We start from the raw sequence: 20,730 nt of genomic DNA, 5'->3' as shown, positions 1-20,730 counted from the left end.
TAGCAGTGTCCCTTCAAAGTTTATAAGAAATACCACATTCTGAATTACAAGAAAAAATAAAAGCAAAAAAGTTATGGTACCTAGAGAGTTGTTCAGTTTTCCAACGCCACACAGAGAAATTTAAAAGGATTTTGGTCAAAATAATTTAAATGCATTTCACACAATCAGTACATTAACAAAAGGTTATCTTAACTTGTGACAAAGACTTAAAAAAAGTGAGCAAGTAGGAGGGGGAACCTACTGTGGAAGACGATCTTGGCACATCAAAAAGATTTTAAAGGAGTATTACCTGTGCTTTTGGATGCGTCTGTTGTGAGGAATGCTGAGACTGCTGTTTCTGCTGAAGCTGAGCAAGTTGCTGTCTTTGCATTTGAACTAATTGCTGTTGATGTGTCTGAAACTGCTCCTCTGTAATACCCCCTGTTACTGTGGAAGAGAAAAACGAAGCCAGAGTTTCACGTACTTGAAGAAAACAAATGTTTCTAGAACAAAAGTGAAGTACAAAGCAAACTGACATGGGACAATGAAATGTGAAAACAAGACGCATGAAAGGAGGGTACTGAACACTTGCACAGACCTCAATATATCTATGTCTGTAAAGGTGAAACCACCAGTGTAAATGCGTACCACTGGCCAATTCCCTTTGAGTATAAAGTCACCTATGATAAGGATCTGATCGTTCAGAAACAACAGCTTCTTACTAGCACTGAAAAGTGCCTTCAATGTGTTTATTCTCAGTAGCTCTGGCTATTGTACTAGGTAGGCTACTTTTTGGTAGGCAAATTAAACTGAAACTACATCATAGCCACACCCACTAAATGACATCCTTTATGAAGCTACAGCATTTCCCAACCAATGGAATCATAAAGAATTTTTTCTCCTGGCTTCTGGGAAATGAGGAGGGTCTCCCATATCATGGCTGGGACAGGGGAATGGCTAATTCACTTTTCTTTCACTATAACCACTCTCAGCTACTACCCTCTATAGTAGCCTCCTTCTACCTTTCTTCCCTCTGAGATGTGGAGACGTGTTCAGAAGGAGAGCCCCCTGGTAGTTCCAGCACCACCTAGTATTTGTGCTATGTGATCAGATCTCCACTCTACCGATATGTATTAGGCAATGTGAGTGGAGCACCATTCAGTGCACTTAAGCAGCAGGTTTAGAGGTGCACCGAAATCTTGAAGACCAAGGAACTGGAGTAGGATGAGAAAAACTGGCTCCCCAGGTCTAAAATCTAGCATATAGCTCCAATAATTTCATGAAGGATCACAGTCAGTGTTTAAGGTTAATAAGCAATTTCTATCCTGTGATTTTTGAACGCTCCTGTTATTTCATCCCCTCTTGTTATTTTTTAAAGAGTGTTGAAGGAGGACTTGAGCAGCATTTTCTGCAACTAGATAGTATTACATCAAGGCCTCATTAATGGGGGGGGGGGGGGGGAAAAGAGATTTCAAGTGAGATTAAAGAGTTTGCTGACTAGTAAGAAACACATTGAGGCAAACCTGAAGGATATCACCTTCTCACAGGGCATTAGGAAGGGAAGTGCTGTTTGCCCTAATGTCCATATCTACAAAATGAGGATGGTGGTGGCTATCTTCTTTTTATAATGTGCTTTGAGATGAGTGGGTGAAAACTGCTAGAAAAATAACTAAAACTCCCCACATGCTGTTGAATAAAGGCAGGGTGCAGGCCGTCATTATTCCTGAGGTTTTGATGCAGCCATAGGAATAATAATTAACCCAGTGATCAGTTTAATCCAGGGAGAGAAAACAGTTATAAAGGCCATCACCACCCCACTGATTTACTTTCCCCACTGGCTGCTATGACAGCTGCTACCTGTGTACTCATTCAGCCACAAAAGCAAATAAAGATGACATTCCTTATGCTGTTCCCATGGTGGGGAAGGATATGTCCCTCAAGACAGACAGCACCTGCACTGGCCCAGCCTCAGCACAATACAACAAAGTGTCATTAATTCTCAATTTAATGAACTCCAAACCTGAAAGTAAAATTTTAGCACAGGATTACATTTAGTGAAGTGCAAGACTGAAGAGGTTCTACTGTACTACAATGCCCACTGACGCAACATAATTGTTAGAAAATCTTAGTGCTTCGGAAAGGTTGTCAGTTTTCTTGTAGGTTACCATAACGAAAATATCAGTAGCCCTATGTTATAAAAAATGAATTGAAATGACCATAATGAATAGCAAGTTTTTACATTATATCAGCTTTTCACAAGGAGAAAAAACCTCCAACGAGTCTGTTGGGGGAACACATCTTACATTTGTAAAGGAATGGACTTTAATTCTCTCCCATATCCAATTACTGTATATGATCCTATGGCAACAACTATTGTCTACTTTATTCTCTGAAGACTCATGTAAACAGCTGCATATACAGTAAAAAGCTGTGTTATCCGGTACTTTATCAACTGGAAAGCTCTATTAACCGGCATTTCTGATATCTCCCAATACAAATCTTCAATCTAGTAACCGGGACTAGTATACTGCCCAGGAGGTTATGCAATTGCACATTCTGCACTCTACTTTTATGCAAAAGAGGCAGAAGACAAGTAAGCAAGCGGATATCAGGGATTTATTCAAAAAAGCAGCTTCCAGAGTGTCTCATCGGGTCATTACAGATTCAGCCCAATCTCCTACACCTTCTACAGCTACAATGATAATTGATAATGATGACTGTGAGGCACTGCACAATCCTGAAGTGCCTTCTGAATCATCAAAGATTAATTTATGTTCAGTATAGTTTTAGTGTTAAGTGTATTTTTAGTGATCTGGTGACCATTTAGTGACCATGCGCTGCCCATAGTGATATGTAGTGTCATAAGATAACCTACTGTATAGAAAACGTTACCTGTATACACTTAAGTGCTTCAAGAAACCAACCACTCTGCAGTGCAGTACTACTATTGGATTTGTGAGTACCCGTATACTATTATATACTTTATTCATTTTATTGATTCTAATTCTTTGAAAATTGGTATTCCGTTGGTAAGTATAACTCTTAGTTAACCGGAATTTTTGATTGAACAGCACCCCCTAATCCCCGAACGTGCCGGATAACAAAGCTTTTATTGTAAATCTGCACTGAACTGAAAGTTTTGTTAAGCATTTCATCTGAAATAGTGTTTCAATGCCAAGATATTTTTCTTCAAACCATAATAAGCAGAATTCAACACTCTGAAGGAAAACATAGAGCATACTGAAAGCTAAAAAAATGTAGGAAACATTGGTGTTTAAAGCAAAACTGAGAGGTCAATACAGAATTATAGATATGGGTGGGAATGGGAGAGAAACAGGGCAGAATGAACTCTCCCTTATTTCTCCTTCCCGTGCAACTCACACACATATAAACTGAAGATCATTCAAAAGAAGTCAGAGGCCAGAATCTAAGCTATGATTGCAGTAATAACCACATCAGAATTAACACAGCGTGAGGTGCATGTAGAATACTAGCTATTCCTAGGATAACAAAGCAAAACGATGCAAGACTATGCTTATTCTTGGTCATTTACTGGTTCATAGCTATGACAAATATACCAACCACCATTACAAACACTGAATCTATCTCCCCATGTAAGTATTCTCACACTTCTTATCAAACTGTCTGTACTGGGCTATCTTGATTATCACTTCTCTTACTTAATTGGCCTCTCAGAGTTGGTAAGACAACTCCCACCTTTTCATGCTCTCTGTATGTGTATATATATCTCCTCAATATATGTTCCATTCTATGCATCTGAAGAAGTGGCCTGTAGCCCACGAAAGCTTATGCTCAAATAAATTTGTTAGTCTCTAAGGTGCCACAAGTACTCCAGTTCTTTTTGCCACCAACTGCGTTACCCTTATCTATTGTTTCCCATATCTAATTTAGACAGAATCCTTATTTCCTCAACCAAATTAATTTAAAATACTGTTAACAGCTTAATGCTACCTGGATTTTATTCAGTCATAGAATTAAGTTCTTTTAAGTGCTGACAAAGAGCGGATTCGATATCCAAAGTTCCTGTTCACTAAACCTTGCAGCATCTCATTCTCAACTATAATTACATATACTCAATGGTATTGCAACCCCAACTTATATCTAGAATCTACATGAATAGTATCTGCTGAATGAAAAAACACCACGCTAACAATTAAAATATTAACCATTCTACACTTTCAGTGTTGGCTCTAGTTCATCTGCTACTTACATTTTAAGTAAGCAATGGAAGGAGGACTTTAGTTACAGTCAAGTCAGACCATACTCAGAAACCAATATGCAAATATTTTCTCATAGCGCTCTCTAATTAAGTGGGCTTCCAACATCCCAGGAAAACCGACTTTTCGAGTTAGGTACTAGTGCAATAGTAATTCTTTATGTATTGTTTAGAGGGATGCTGCAGGAAATAGCTGAAACAGGACTATACACAAGAGTAGAATAGTTCATTCTGACTGGTCTTTCTTACTACCCACTCTCAGAACACAGATGCTGGATCATCAGACTAGTAGTTTTTTTTTTAAACCAAGATTTTCTTTACATTTACTTCTAATGGCGCTAATCTGAGTAAGCAAGCAAAATAAATCTTTAGCCAGTTTATTTATTTTTCCCTGGAATGAAATAAAACACCCGTAGTTAAAATATAATGAGTACCGATGTTCACAATTAAATCTTGTTAAATTTGCTACACAAAATATTACCCATTTCACAGCAAAATCCTTTTCAAACTACGTGTTGTGTGTGTGTGTGTCTGTGGTTTAAAAAAAAAAGCTCCTTATTAATCTATAGGCATACACTTTATTGAGCTATGCCACCTTCTATAAAGATTGCTAAATCTGACTCAGGTATTCCAGTATACCACTTTCTTATGTTTATTTTTTTATTTGTAAAAGTGTCCCTATTAGTTTACATCCACACGTACACTCTTAAAACACAGTAATAAAGCAAATTAATTCAGTTATACATCCATAGACATTGCAGTTAGCTTTTTGGTGCTTTACCAACCTTTCCAACATGGTTTTAAAAAAAACTCTACAGTGGTAGTTTATGTTTTTATTTCTGCATGGTTTCTTTTCTCTTTGATTTCCTAAATTCCATACCTTGACTGAATTACTGTTGAAAAGGTATGCACAACAGGTTCAGTCAGTGAACAAAACTTTGGGTGAGAATCAATCACCTCACAACAGTCTTCTAAAATTAGCATAAATGAGGACAGTAAGGCCCAGTAAGGAACTGGGAAGATAAACCTATTGTTTTGTTCTTAAAATTTGGCAGAGTATGATTGTTATTGCCTGATTTTTTTTTTAAAATAAACCTAAATGATGCATAATACCTACTTAATTATAATTTATTTTTATTATATGTATTGCAGTAACTCAGGCTCCAATCAAGAAACAGAGCTGCATCTCGCTAGACACTGTACATACATGTTGTAAAAGACAGTCCCTGCCCCAGAGAGCTCACAAATTAGTTAAGTGTTGACCCATATATCAGTTGCACAAATATTTCCAGACAGATTTTTTTAATTACGTTTGACACATTGTTACAAATATGAAATATTTCAAGGTATGTAGGAGACTACAGAACCTAGGATTTTAGTAACAACAAACATTCTTAACTATGTCACTGGTATGAATCCTAGCAACATCCGTAGCTATCACCTAATGACTTTTTAGTGGTCAATCTGAAATTAGCTGGTGGTCTTAATCTGATGGTCACATCAAAAGTCACCATCATCTTTAGTATCCTTGTCAGTCTTAGAGCCCAAGAACTGAATGATGTTGCATTGTCACTCTCCGCATCGTGGTTAAAGCAAATTAAGGGGAAATGTGGAAGTTTGCAAAGTTTTAACGATTCCATTGTTTGAGGATTTTAACCTGTAGTGTTGCTATCTATTTTAGGATTTTCTAGGGCTGCCATCACGGTAGCATTTGAGTGCACATATAAATTAAATGTGCAGAGAAAGGTCCACAGTGAAATTAATGGTATCTTCTGCTTTTCTCCCTTCCTCAGTAATAATAATCTCTGCATTAGAGAATGTTATATATCATTCCTGCTATGGTGAGAAAGCTTATCATTATCTAATAAGAGGATTTTTCAGATTGCCCTAAAGATGGGTAAACTTTTCATTAGTCTAACTGCTTCATTCCACAGCCAAATCACTCATATGAGTGTGCTTATCTATGACTCTTACATCTTTCATTAGAATCATTGTCCCAGAGAAACACAACTAGTGGGGCGGGGGAGGAGAGGAGATGGATTGCAGTGCAGTTACTGATGTTCACTGAGTCCTGACTCACTCGTAATTTTAAAGATCAGGCCCAAGGAACTTGAACTAGCAATGAAAGTGGACTGGGAGCCAAGAGCAACCTACCCTGTCCTGCTCAAGAGGTGGACTGCTATACTATGCATAAACTAAAGCCTTTGCATGGCTTCCACCTTCAGCCCCACAAATAAGAACTTGCAGTTCACCATACATTTATCATCCCTAGACTGGATAAGTTGCCTCATAGTATCTAGCTACACATACCTATTTCTGTTACCCTCATTCAAACATTTCTTCCAATTGTCTGTTATACCAACACTGTTGTATCTTGCCTGAAAGTAGACTAAGTTCTTCAGGGCAAAGGTTGTCTTTCAACATAGGTCTGCACAGCACTGACCACAACCAGACCTCTGGATGCTACAGTGATCATAAATGACAATGGAAACTGCAGGAAGTGGTCACATTTCCTAGCAAACTTGAGGTAGAAGATATTTGTCACCAGCAATGTAACCTAATTGTCTAGGCTTAGCAATGGGTCCAGAAGGGCAATGAAAGTTTGCACCACTTTGATCTGAAGGGGCAGATTGCTTCAGTGGAAAACGTCTATGCTAATTCTTCAAACCACTTCCCCCTTTCCAACTGACATAACACGAAAAAGAAAGAAAAAATTAGTTTGAACCAACTGTTCTTTATTCATATGCTGATCTGGCACCTTTTACGAGCACTAGATTCACATATTTATTCTCTTAAAATCAAGTGCTTAGGAACAGACACCCCTCTTCACATATTTGTAAAGTAGCTAGAACATTTTGGGCACCATTGTAATACAAATAAAGCAATGTTATTAATAAAGCAGTAATATTAATAAATAAAATTGTGAGTACAAGGCAGGAGGGTTTTTTTTTTTTTTTTTTTTTTTTTTTTTTTACAGATTTCTTATGCACTGAAGATCACAGCAGGTAACCTTAAGACTTATTTTCAGTTAAGACAATAACCTTTCCAAAAATGGATCTTTACAGGTACTTCATTGTCAGCTCTTTAATGGTAGATTTGTGGTGCAAGTTAAACTCATGCTGTCACACCAACTTGGCTGACAATTATCTCCTGAATGGAACCACGAACCATGTGGTCCCTGTACACAATACTGATCGTAAATATGTGGTTTTATTTTTCAAATTCATATATTAGTAATTCTTGTCATTTTATAGATCTACAATAAATAAATCAAGTGCCTACTTCTGTGCTCTATACATTGCAAAATTAAAAATACCATCAGAAACATATTAGGTCAAATGTTTTTTAAAAAATTAGACTCCAGATTTGCTACATTGCAAATTCAGCAAATGTTATTTGGCAAGTGACACAACTGAGAGGTTAAAAAAAATTTCTACATATCACAAGCTGATGTTTCATTTTTAACAACAAGCGCAAGTAGTCTTCGTCCTTGTCTACACTTGGGTTTTTCACACCAGCATAAATGTACGGGTGCAAACCCCTTGAGTAGACACAATGCTCTGGTGTAACAAGTAACTTGCAATAGCGGTTTCTTTTTCTTTTACACTGTGTTGTCTCCTCCTCATTAGCAGTCAATCATTCTTCTGTTATCTATCAAATTTAGGGTCCAATCCTACACATCCTTGCTAGTGAGGAAGCACGTAATACCTTGAGTTGTCCCATGGGCACTGTGTACTACACTTAGTAGTAAGGGATTGCAGAACTGGGATCTTACATTTTAAAAATTATTCAGACCAGGACTATCTGGTTTAAAAAGTCTCACGTGCCAGGAAAGCCTGTGACACTATCAATACATACAAAAAGTTGTATTAGTACAATGTTAAAGTTGCAATGTTAAATTTATGAAGTCAGAAAATGTAAAAGTTAAGGTTCCTACAGCAACTTTAACTGGGTTGCATTGTACATATGTATGGTCTTTTCAGAGAGAAAGCAAAAAGCTTTGTGATTTATCCTAAGCTTCCATTATTAAAGGTTATTTCATATCTGCATAAGGAAAAGAACATTTTACAAAAATATAACCAATCTTTGTACACTTTAAGTGATAAATAAAATGGAATTTAGATCTAAAAACACTGTCACAGGTAATGCTGTGTATACAATCTTGTATTACAACTATAAAACATTAAATATGAAATTTAGAACATTTAATAAATATATTAACAATAAATCTTAAAATTGCAAGTACATAAGAATCCTCATCACTTTCATCTTTAGAGAAAATAATTTGTTTCATAAGTATTTGGCAAATAGTAAACGGTCTTAAAATAAAGAAATCCTTCAGTTGTAGTTATTATATGCACAAACTGGAGATTAAGTCCTGAATTTTGAAGTTGCTATAAATTTACATATAAGACAACAGACAGATACTAGGGGAGTACAAGGAAACAATGAGCCAATGCTGTTCAGCATGACAGGCAGTGGTTCCAGAACACCAGCAGCCCTACATCAAGATCTGTGTAAACATCACGGCAAAGGAAGTTTTAAGTAGGGATTTGAAGGAGGATAATGAAATAGCTTTGCAAATGTTTATCTATAGGCATATACTTTATTGGGCTATGCCTATAGATGGAGAACTCCTCCCAAGCATGAGGGGCAACATGGGAGAAAGCATGAAAGTGCTTGTTTGAAAATTTAACAAATGGAGACTGACGTAATTGGCAGACTGGAGGCGACAGAGTCAACATTTTGATACTGAATGGGAGGTAGGGTGGGGTTTGGCTGTCAAGAGCTGTGAAAGAAGACCAGCAGCTTTTCTTTGAGCAAATAAAAGAGAGGTGGGGTAGTTGAGGAATTTAAAATAGGTGACATGGTTAAAGCAATGGGCTCAGAGAACAATCTTTGCAGCAGCATTTTGAATGGACATGAGCAAGCAAGATTGCATTTGTCAAGGTCAGAGAAAAGGATGTTGCAGTAATTGAGATGAGAGCCTGAACAGGAATTCTGACTGTGTGGATGGATAGGAATGGTCATATCTTAGAGATGTTATGCAGAAAGAATCTGCAAGACTTAGACTATGTCTACAGGACCACTTATGTCGGCAAAACTTATGTCATTCAGGGGTGTGACCCCCCCCCCCCCCGAGGATATCAGTTTCGCCGACATAAGTAGTAGTGTGCACAGCACTGTGTTGGCTGGAGAGCTTCTCCTGAGGACATAGCTATCACTGCTCCTTGAGGTGGTTATATTATGTTGATGGGAGAACTCTCTCCAGTCAGCATAGAGAGGCTATACGAGCTGTGCCCCAGTAAGATCACTAATATAGACATGGCCTTAGTCTGGATTTGATGACCTAGAGAGTAGTCAGAGCTGAAGACGACATTCAGGCCCAATGGTGGTGTGTTGCCCAGAATGATCAAAAGAGGAAGAGGGGGAAAGGTCAAGTGCTGTGTTTTAGACACACTGAACACGAGCTGACGACTAGACACCCAGGAAAAAATGTCAGAGTGGGGCTAAGATTTTAGTTTAGATAGAAGGAAACTGATTTAGAGAAAAGAGGTAGATCGATGAATCATCAGTGTAGAAATAGTTGTTGAATTTATGCTTGTGGATGAGATTACTCAGAGATACAGAAGAGAAGGGGACCAAGGACTAAGCCCTTTGGAACCCCCTCAGAAAGTTGAAAGGGGGCATGCTGAAGAAGTGATTACAAAGGAAGGAGCAGAACTAGGAAAGGACAGTCATGGATAAGGTTGGACAAGATTGAGTATTGTTGGTGTCGAAGGCTGTTGACACGTCAAGGAGAATGCAGATGGAGTACTGTTTCTAAGGTTGGCTAGGAAGACTTTGGCAAGAGCGGTTTCAGTGGAGTGCAAGGGATAGAAGCCAGACTGGAAAGGGTCTAGGATGGACTTGGAGGAGAGGAACTCCAGAAAGCAATTACAGACAGTGCATTCAATGAGCTCACAGATGGAACATTCGCTGGAGAAGCAAGTAAGGTCACACGTGGGATTTTTTGTTTTGCTTGTTTTTTTTAAAGATGGAACAGACTAAAGCATACGTGGATTGAGAGGGGAAAAGGGCCAGACGAGAGTGAAGAATAGTAAGTGAGAGGATGAGAATGGGTGCAAGGGAGATCAGGAGGTGGCATGCAGTCACTGGGGCAAGTGGAGGGGTTAGAGGAGAACAGCAGATGAGAAACTTCTGCATCTGTGACAGTGGAGAAGGAGAAGAGTTGTAGGGGGGAAGGGAAGGCCATTTGGTCAATCTTCTCTTGGAAGAAATTGGCGAAGTGAATGATGGGGATGAGTCAGGGCTGATCTTGTAATGAGAGTTAAAAGTGGAGGACAGTGATGCAAGGAGAGCAGCGTAGTCAATGGCCCTTTAATGAGTGGGACAACTGGCAAGAGGTGCAGGTCAAATGAAGAGTTGAGGCCAAGGAAATATGCAGCTAAGGTGTCAGATGGGTCATGAATGTGGAAGCTGAATATGAGGAGATATGTGGGAGATTGTGAAGAGAGTAAGAGAGAGAGCCAAAAGTCAAAATGAGAGGGAAAGACGGATGGGGAAGAGTTAGGTGAATGGTAGTTGTCAGCAACTTGGAAGGGGCAGAGAGAGGACAGTCAGATGCAGAGCTATTCAAACAAGGAGATAGAATGGGAAGAGGGGAATGTTGGAAGCAGCCCAACACCCTCACCCCAGTCTGATCCAATGTGGAGAGCATGAGACGAGAGGCCTCCGTAAGAAAGGGCAGCTGCAGAGGCAGCTTCAGCCAAAGGAATCCAGATCTCTGGAAGAGCCATGAGCTGGAAGGAGTGAGATGTGTCTAGATTGTGATCTTAATAAAGATGAAGTGGTTGTTCCAAAGACAGAAAGAAAAAGGGAGAAGGGATAGGAGGAAAAAAGGGATGGGTGTGAAGTTAGGAATGGTGACATAAAAGGGGCAGAGATGATGACAGCAATGTGGGTAGGATGAGGAGAGTGTGGGCATGGAGGGAGGACCAAAATTAGGGTAAATGTCACCAGAGGTGAGGAGGATGTGCGACCTGGATTTGAGCTGGTGGGAAGTGGGGGGAGAGTGGGATGGAGAGAGGAAGAAAAAGTAGCAGGCAGAGCTAGTTGAAATAGAGAGCTAGTTGAATTAGAGATGAGTGGCAGATGGACAAGATTACAAAGGTTTTCTCCTGGCCCTGGGGCCAAGTCCTTGCCATCTGGGAAGGGTCCCCTGCTTTGTGCAAAGCTTCCCAATGCAGAGTCGCAGTTGATGGTGAGGGGCCACTCTAGGCTGTTTAATTACCATCAGCAGGTTGCTCTATGTTGTTACTTTACAGATCTCAGCTATTGATACATTTCTGAAAAAGACAGAAGATGCTGCCAGTATCTTGGTGGAGTATGCCTTAATGTTTGGAGATAGAAGTTCACCAGCTAACTGATAGCAGGTGGAGATACAATGTATGATTCAATTAGACGAGATGGCTTGGCTTTTCAACAAGCCTGATACAGCCACAAAGAGGCAGGGAGACTGTCTGAAAGGTAATAAAGCCAGGCTCTGGAAACATCCAAAGTAAGTAGCTTCTTCCCTCCCATCGAGGGTAGTATCAGGAAGAAGACTGGCAGGTTGATTGAAGTGAAACTCCAAGATTATCTTAGGGATGAGTTTAGGGTGCAGTCTGAGAATCACTCTGTCCCTATGAAATGAGATACAAGGAGATCCAGACATAAGAGTTTAGAGCTTGCTGACCCTCCACGCTGAGGTAATAGCTCCCAGAAAGCACATCTTAAGGGCAAGGTGATGATGCAGCTATCTGATAACAGCTTGAATGGAGGTTTCAGGAGGATGGTGTTAAGATCCCATGCAGGAGTCAGGTCTCTAATACGTGTGTATGTATGCATGCAGGAGGTCCTTGAAAAATCTGGATACTGTTGGATGACTGAAGACCAAGTAAGACTGCATCAGAGTGTGACATGTTGATATTGCTGCAAGGTGGACTTTGCGAGAACTAAGAGTCAATCCAGCCTGTTTCAAGTGTGGCATGTAGTCAACGATTTCTGGTATTAACTGGAATTAATTTATGCTGGATTCCCCATAGGAGAACCATTTCCATTTGGAGGGGTAGATTTTCTGGTAGACGATTTCCGGCTTTGTATGGGGTTTTCTTGAACCTGTCAAAAACAGTCTCTGTCAATAGAGCTCAACCAGCCTACACCCAAGCTGCCACATGCAACAACTATAGGGATGGGTGCAATATTTGATAGTGGTTCTGAGATATCTGGCACATGAGATTGCTAGTCCAGCAGCGAGGATTTTTAATACCTCTATCTACTTGATGGTAGCACCATGTGCCTGAAGGATAGCTAACGTCATACCTATACTTAAGAAAGGGAAAAAAGAGATCCAGGCAATTACAGATTGGTTAATCTGATCTCAGTAGTATACACAAACTTAAAACAAATTGTGATAGAAAGAATAATTAAATTCATGGAAGTAAATAGAAAAGATGATGTAATGCAACATGGATTTACCAAAGATAGATCATTCTTTAAGAAAATAACTTTTTCTAGGTAAGGGAAGTGTAGTAGTGCTAATATACTTGGACTTCAGTAAAGCATTTGACCTGGTAGTTTATGGGAAATTATTAGTTGAAGGGGAGGGGGGGGAGGAGGGGAGGAGGATCGGTACAAGAATTATAAGGTGGATAAGGAACTGGATAAAGGGGAGAAGGCAATGAGATGTGATGAAAGGTGATCTATCAGACTGGAAGGAGGTTACTAGTGGAGTTGCTCTTGGGACCAATCGTATTTAATATTTTTATTAATGACCTTGGCACAGAAAGTAGGAGCATGCTAATGAAGTTTACTGATACAAACCTGGGAGGCAGCATCAATACAGAGGAGGATTGGAACATTATACAAGATCTAGTTTACCCTGAAGGCTGGAATGACAGAAATGGGATGAAATTCAATAGTACAAAGTGCAAGGTCATGCACTCAGGGTCTAATAAGAATTTTTGCTAGAAGCTGCAGGGTCATAAGTAAGACACAACGGAGGAGGAGAGAGACTTGGGTATGTGGGTCAATCACAGGATGATTCTGAGCCATCCGTGTGATGCAGCTGTGAAAAAGGCAAATGTGATGTTAGAATGCATCAGGTCCGGCAATTCTAGTGGAGACAGAGAAGTGTTAATGCCATTCGACAAGGCACTGATAAAACCTCATTTGGAATACTGTGTACAATTCTGGTTCCCCAGGTTCAAGAAAGATTAATTCAGCCTGGAACCAATGCAGAGAACAGCTACTAGGATGATTAAGGGATGGAAGACACTGGAGAAGCTTGGCTTGTTTAGTCTAGCAAAAAGAAGAGAGGGGATAGGACTCCTCTCTATAAAATACATTAAGGGGGTAATACCAGGGATAGTGAAGAGCGATTGAAGCAAAAGGACAATGTTGGTACAACAACAAATGGATATAAACTGGCCATGAACATATTCAGACTGGAAACTAGAAGGTGGTTTCTAACCATCAGTGGGGTGAGGTTCTGGAACAGCCTCCCAGTAGGAGTTGTGAGGGCAAACAAACTTAAAACTTACTAAGAGCGAGCTAGACAAACATATGAGTGTGTCTATATGACTGGGTACCTTGTGGTGGTAGAGGGTGGACTCAGCTGCCCTGGGGCTCACTTCCAGTTTACATCTTTTCGTAATAAAAGCTCATGCTTCATGGTTTTAGCTGGCCACCTGCAGGGGTCAGAAAGAGACTCCTCTCCACAATATATTCTGTTTTTTGCTTTTATTTTAAAATCTCCTTCCTCTGAAGCATGTTATGGAAATGGGAGATTGGACAGGAAGGACCAGGGCTCTGAGGTGGCAGCTAGAATTCTCTCTCTCTCTCTCTCTCTCTCTCTCAGGTGGCTGTTTCTTGCTCAGGGGTCTAACTGATCACCATATGTGGAGACGGACGGAATTTTCCCTCATACCAGACTGGCAGTGACTTCACTGGGGGGCTTTCACCTTCCTCAGCACCATATGGATGCAGGTCACTTGCCAGGATTATGTGTGTGTATATATCTCATTTAATCATCTCCCTGCCACTGCACGGGGCTTGGGCACGAATATACCTCTGTCCTTTCTATCCTCAGCTTGTGGCAGATTATTAGTCTAGTCTAGTCTCCTGTGGGTGGAAATACTTTGGTCTAATTGTGGTTGCTGGGTTTAGTGTGCATGTGCTGGGTGGTGTTGGGGGTCAGACTAGATGATTTGATGGTCCCTTCTGGCTTTAAACTGACTCTGTATCATGTCCGAGAAGATGGGGGAAAAAGACAGGAGATGGAATAAATACATACAGGAAGTCTGACACCAAAAATTTCCTCTGCCAGTAGGGAGCTATTAGGATCAAGATGGCTTTGTCCAGGCTGATTTCTGAGATCACCTTCAGGATCAGGAACACTGGGGTGGAGGGGAGGGAAGATCTGCAGACCACTGTAGCAGGAAGATGTCCGGAAAGGAGTCTGAGCTAATACCTTCCCTGGAGCGGAAGTCTGGGCACTTGCTGTTGCCCTCTGCGATGAACAGATCTATTGTGGGAGTTCCCCACTGGTGCAATACGATAGACGTCTGCATTGACCATTCACGGTTGGTTACTGTATGCCTGCTTAAGAAATCCACCAGATTGTAACTGGTTCCAGGAAAGTGTAAATCCAGAGGGGTTATCCAGTGACACAAGGTCCACAGCCTGATGACCTCCTGGTAGAGGGGTTATGACCGAGCACTCCTATCTTGTTTATATAATGCACTGTTGATGCATTGTCTGTCGAAATCTGTGCTATGCAAGTTGAGACAAACCAAATCTTGATCTCGAAGACATGGAAAGATGGGAGGCAAGCATTACCACCTTCAACCTAAGATGGCGTAAGTACTTGCTGAGTCTTCTCAGGTCTAGGATAGGACAAAGACCGCCCTTTTCTTCTTCAGGATTAAGAAACTCCAGGAATACAGGCCTCTTCCCCTGAATTCTGGTGGCACCTTCTCTATGGCTCCTAGGCAAAGCAACAAGGCCACCTCTGCTTTTTACAGGCTCTTGTGCAAAGGGTCCCTGATAGGGAAAGGAGGGTGGATACAGGTAAAAAGTAGAATTGGCTGGGTAGCCATGGGCAATGATCTCCAACATCCATCTGTCCAACATTATGGCAGGCCACACCCATGGGGTGAGGTGGCTGCTGAAGTTCATGCTCTCTGGACTAGATGTGATGTGGCTCCCAAACATCCTGTCAAATTTGCTGAAATGCTGTAGAAGCACGATGCATTGCCAGGCATGGTACTCAAGTTGCTAGGAATGACAGGCTGGCACATGTTGTCTTGATGGGGGTTGAGGGTGATACAGCTTATTGTACAGGGTTGGGATGTAAAACCCAGGGAGTGCAGGATGGCCTTTGAGTCTCTGAAAGAGTGCAAAGCACTGTCCATTCACTCACTAAGAAGTTCCATGCCCTCAAAAGGTAAGTCCTGGATTGTGACCTGAATCTCCCTAGGGATGCCCAATGCTTTGAGCCAGGATTCTCTGCTCATCGTCACTGCTGTGACCATAGATCTGCCTGTGGTGTTGACAACATCCACAGGAGCCTGTATGGCCATCTTGGTCAGCAACTGGCCTTCCCTGATTATTTCTGAGCCTCTCCCAGTTGTCATGTGGGAGTTTTGAGAGAAAGGGTGTCGCTCTACCCCTGGTCAAAAAGTCATATCTGGACAGTAGGGACTGGCAATTTGCCACTCACAGTTGTAATGAGGCAGATTCTTCTCCATGATGCCATGTCCTTACTTGGCTTTGTCTTCTCCACTCTTGTCTTTGATGTCACCTATCTGCTAGACAGTGTGTCAGATGAAGCTAGCTTTTAATCTCCTCTGGGTTTGAAGAGACCCCTATATGTTGCTCCAGAAGATGAAGTTTCAATCGGGCGTCTCATAACTTACATATTCTTGCAGAAAATGGTAGGCACACCAACATATGGGATTCTCCTTAACAGAAGACGTACCTATGGGTGTCTATCTTTCAATGGAAATCAGTCCATCATAAGACAGGCAGGGCTTGAAGCCCACAGTTTTCAAATCTGCCATGTTGAGGAGCCCAATACAGGAAAGTGTGTGCAGGGGGGAATCCGTTCATCAATAGTCAGCACAGATGGGTAAGTATTATTCATGGTGGTCATATGTAAGTGAATCAGAAGAGTACTGAAGATTTTTTGAAGAATTTAAGATAATTTAGCCCAAGTTAAAAGCTAGTAGGTCAGACGCTCACCATGTTCTGTCTTGCTGTCACAGGCAACAAGACAGAACTGAGGGAGGGTCAGAGTTGCCCCACCCTTTATGCTGCCCTTGTAAGGTAGCATAAGGAGGCACAGGACACTTGCGCAGCTCTGACAGACTCTGTTATTCAAATGACTTGTGCTTGAGGTGCACTGGCACCTACACAGAAGGATCTGGATGACAACTCAAAAAACTAAAAGTTACATCTAGGTACTGGATGCCATTTATACATGTTAAAGTTTTTTTTGGGGGGGGGGGAGGTAGGGGGGGATTTAAAACAGAAGAAAGAATTCCTAAATAGTCAATAATTGCACACAGAATGTCCCATCAAAGACTACTTCACCAAAGTTAGTTATACAAAATGATGACCTTCCAAAAAAGCCATAAACAAACTGTCGCTTCATGGGAGGAAAATAATGCATCTGTTACTCATGACTATCATCAAGATACCACTGACAACTCTTCTCCTGTAGCTAGTGAGTGACAGTCACACTCTGGTACATGTAGATATATTATACTTCAAGAACTGGTATTCCCTCAAACAAACTTCCCACTACACATATACATTAATGGAGTCAATACACACACATAAAAATAGTTATTGCACTGCCAGTGCTTTATATCAACATATTTTTGCTGCTTTCTCTCTCCTTCAGCAGGATATGAAAGCCAAATGAATAAGCCCTTTAAAATAAATGCTGTTTTGCACTTACAAGGAGTATTTTTCCTTCCTTACACAGTGGTTCAGCTAACAAGATACGTTCAAAACTCTCAATCTCAGCAACTGGAAGCGTAGCACAGCAGCACTGAAACACAGGTAATTCCTGACTTTTTGATCCATGAATACCCAAATCTGCATTATCTAACACATTATCTGGCCTTTATCTACCCAAATTTTTTTTTTTTTTTTTTTTTTTACAGAAACTTGAAGTTGGTTTTTGTGAAGATTTTGTGCATCTCAAACCTTCAAAATGACTAGTTTTTACCTGTACTTGTTTGGTCACATATCCCCACTGATGACGTTGTCAGCCCAATCCCAGGGATAACATAGGAGATGTAAATGTCAAGTTCCACAACAATTCAAATCCTTGCCTACCTGATATGCCATTCTTGCTGGTGTTCAATAAAGCTACAGATGCTGCAGAAACTCTTTTATTATTCACAGTCTGCCCTGGTTTCCTTGAGGTACATTCTTCACTATCACTGTCCTGTAAATTTAGTAGCCTTGGCTGGAAACACTGCAGTCGACATGATCTGATATTGCTTAGTATTTCAGAAAGGGACAGTCTGTTTTCACAATGTTTATTGGAAGCATTGGTCCGTGAGAAATTAGAAGAAAAGTCTACAGTTTGGGAAGAGCTTGTAAAACTATTTAGCATTTCAGGGTCTATCTGTTTCAGGACAGGATCGTGTTCTGTAGATATTCGGTCCATTATAACCCTGATTTAAAAAGAAAAAAAAAACAAAAAACAATTTAATAGACATTAGTTATGTGATCTCTTTTTAAAGGATGGGAAGGTTAAAAGGGCCAAAAGAATCAACGCAATGCCACTCTACCTTCCTCCCCTGCCAATTCGCCTTCTTGCAAATCCTATGCATCTTCTTGGGACCGTAAGGGTTGTGAGGCAATGCCTGTACCTCAGCTTGTCCAATTCTGCCAGTTCCGAATTCTCACATGAATAATTAGTTTGGTCCAAACGAGGCTGCGGAGGAGAAGAAAATTCAATTTTGTACAAATTTATGGCATATGTTTGGGTCAAGAAAACTATGAATGTATAATACCATTTCTTAAAAGTATCTTACAACATTACCTATGACTGACACAGGGAGGAATGCTCTCAGTATAACTGGGTTCAAAAAAGAACTAGGTAAGTTCATGGAGGATAGGTCCATCAATCACTATTAGCCAAGATGGTCAGGGATGCAACTCCATGCTTGGGGCGACCGTAAACCCCTTACTACCAGAAGCTGGGAATGGAAGACAGGGCTGGATCATTTCATAATTGCCTTGTTCAGTACATCCCCCCTGACACTCTAGTACAGGCCACTGTCAGAGACAGGATACTGGGTAAGATGAACCACGGTCTGACCCACTTTGTCAACTCTTGTGTTTTCAAACTAGCAAAAGTTCAGATCACAAAACTAAGGGGTCAGACAACTCTTTCTGCGGGGGGAAAAAGTATGCCTGTGTGACAAGGAGGTGGGAATTTTGTTGGGGGGGGAGGAGTGCCCACAATATATCCCCTTTCTTGATTGCACCAGAAAAAAAAAGTGTCATCAAAAATCATTCATTTTGCTGTTGGAAGAGCTGAGGAGGAGGAAGCTGCAGCTAAATCTCTAGGGCTGAGTGGATCTAATGACTAAATTAGTGGCCAACCAGGGATGGCACTTGCTGCCAGCACTCAGAAAATTCAGCAAAACTGAAGAACAAAAACTAGGGAACCGGAGCTGGATGCAAATGTACAAGCCAACAGCCTGATCAATGGTAAGTATCTGCAAAGTAGAAGAGCACTAGAGTAATAACATCTGATAAGCCGTAGGAACCTGGAAATCACTAAGATACACCTGAGGCTACAGACCCATAAGATGCACTTAAGAAAACCTATGGGAGAAAAAGAGGAACAAATACAGAAAGCTTCATGACCCACAGTGTCCAAAGAAGGAACCAAGTCACTTGGGAGACTGCTGGGAGACTTGCAGACAAGACAGCACATCTGATCTACTTAGTCGAGACCTAAGATCCTCCAGTAGACTTTTAAAGGAGTACATATTCTACATTCTGGGTATTGTATAAAAACTTTTTTGTCCTCTTTTGTCCACCCACCAACCTAGTTCATTACAGGGAAGTTAATGTGATTAAAAATGATGTTTTTTAATTAAATATGTCGTCTTTTAAATACTTATTGTATTTTAAGATTAAGCTTACAAAAAGTGTGTCACTACCCAGCCTCTTATGTCTCAGTGCAGCAAGCAAAGAGAATGGATCACTCTGAATGTATGGTAACAGCTTGCCTGTGGGGTTCTCTGCAGTAGACACCTCACCAATGTTTGAGCAGCTGTTTGGTGAGTTCTCAATGCCACTGGATCTAAGACGATATGGCACTACAGGGTTAGTCTCAATCCAGTTCCACTATATGCATTCATGGCTGATTTTGAGAGTGTTAAGCATCTACAGCTACCACTGATTTCAAAAAGGAGTTTTAGGTGATCAACACTTATGACCAATGAAGCTATCAGTGTCAGGTAAACTGAGAGGACTAAAGATCTCCCCCACTGCCACAGTTTCAAAACCAAGACATCTGTCTCAAGCTCAGAGGACTGTCAGCCAGTTTCCAAATCACACTGGCCTCACATTTTCCCTCTGTGATGCAGCAGCCTGTGCACAGAGCAGGAAGAAAAGTGCAAAAAATTTCAGAGTAAAGCTTACTTCTTAAGATTGACAAAAGCATACAGAGCTTATGTAAAATAAATGCTTTCATATGTTAAGGATCAGGTTTTTCTTTTCTTGATATTTCAAGCCAATAAAAGCATAACAGAATTGTATTATCTTACTAATGTCCTTACTAAAATCCAGACTATCTAGAAAATCACAGAAGTATGCTTTGATAAAAGATATGCTATACAAAACAAGTGAATTTCTGTAGGCAAAGAAGAATTTCAGGACCTGAAAAATAAAATATATTTTAGCAGACGCTTCTTTAGTTTGTGCTGATGAGTATTTTAAATTCTAATTATGTCACTTATTTCTTCTTCTCCCATCCCTACACTATTGAGGTGGTATGGCAACACTTATGGTTGGACATTTTGCTAAACTGCTTCAAGTTTGAAGGCTGAAGCACTACCTGTGTCTGCGAGGTTATATTACACCTTCAAAGAATTTTGTACTCTTTAAGAATCTGGATTATCTCAAAGGATATTCACTAGGTATTAATACATTTTGCTGTAACACAAGAATGTACAAAAGGCATTTTTATAAACATATAAAAATGAATAAGTGTCTTTCTTGGGATGATAATTTTTCTGATGAATTTCACTTAATTTTTTTAAATAGTCCTCTTACAGCTCATTTGATGTGAGCCCCTCGAGGATGGGGAGAGAAAGACTGTAATTTAAGCTTGCCCAGTTACTGGATCATTCTGGGTGATCAAGAATTTGAGGCATAGTAATCTTCCTCTAAGTAAATTATCTGGTGCCTGAACTGAGCCAATTTTCACACTGTTT

At 40.5% G+C, this 20,730-nt stretch overlaps 1 protein-coding gene across 1 annotated transcript in view; it reads right to left on the bottom strand.

Moving 5' to 3' along the window:
• The window catches only part of EPC2 (enhancer of polycomb homolog 2), an 87,064-nt gene that overhangs the window by 8,700 nt on the left and 57,634 nt on the right, over positions 1-20,730 (bottom strand). Inside the window, exons 9-11 of the mRNA XM_065413208.1 lie at positions 18,067-18,212; positions 17,606-17,949; positions 290-426 (exon numbers count right to left, since the gene is read on the bottom strand). Of these exons, the coding sequence (XP_065269280.1) occupies positions 290-426; positions 17,606-17,949; positions 18,067-18,212 (627 nt within the window). The remainder of the gene's footprint in view (positions 1-289; positions 427-17,605; positions 17,950-18,066; positions 18,213-20,730) is intronic.

This window comes from Emys orbicularis, chromosome 11 (genome assembly GCF_028017835.1).
Source record: "Emys orbicularis isolate rEmyOrb1 chromosome 11, rEmyOrb1.hap1, whole genome shotgun sequence".
NCBI lineage: Eukaryota > Metazoa > Chordata > Testudines > Emydidae > Emys > Emys orbicularis.
This window is presented reverse-complemented; position numbering and strand designations above follow the sequence as displayed.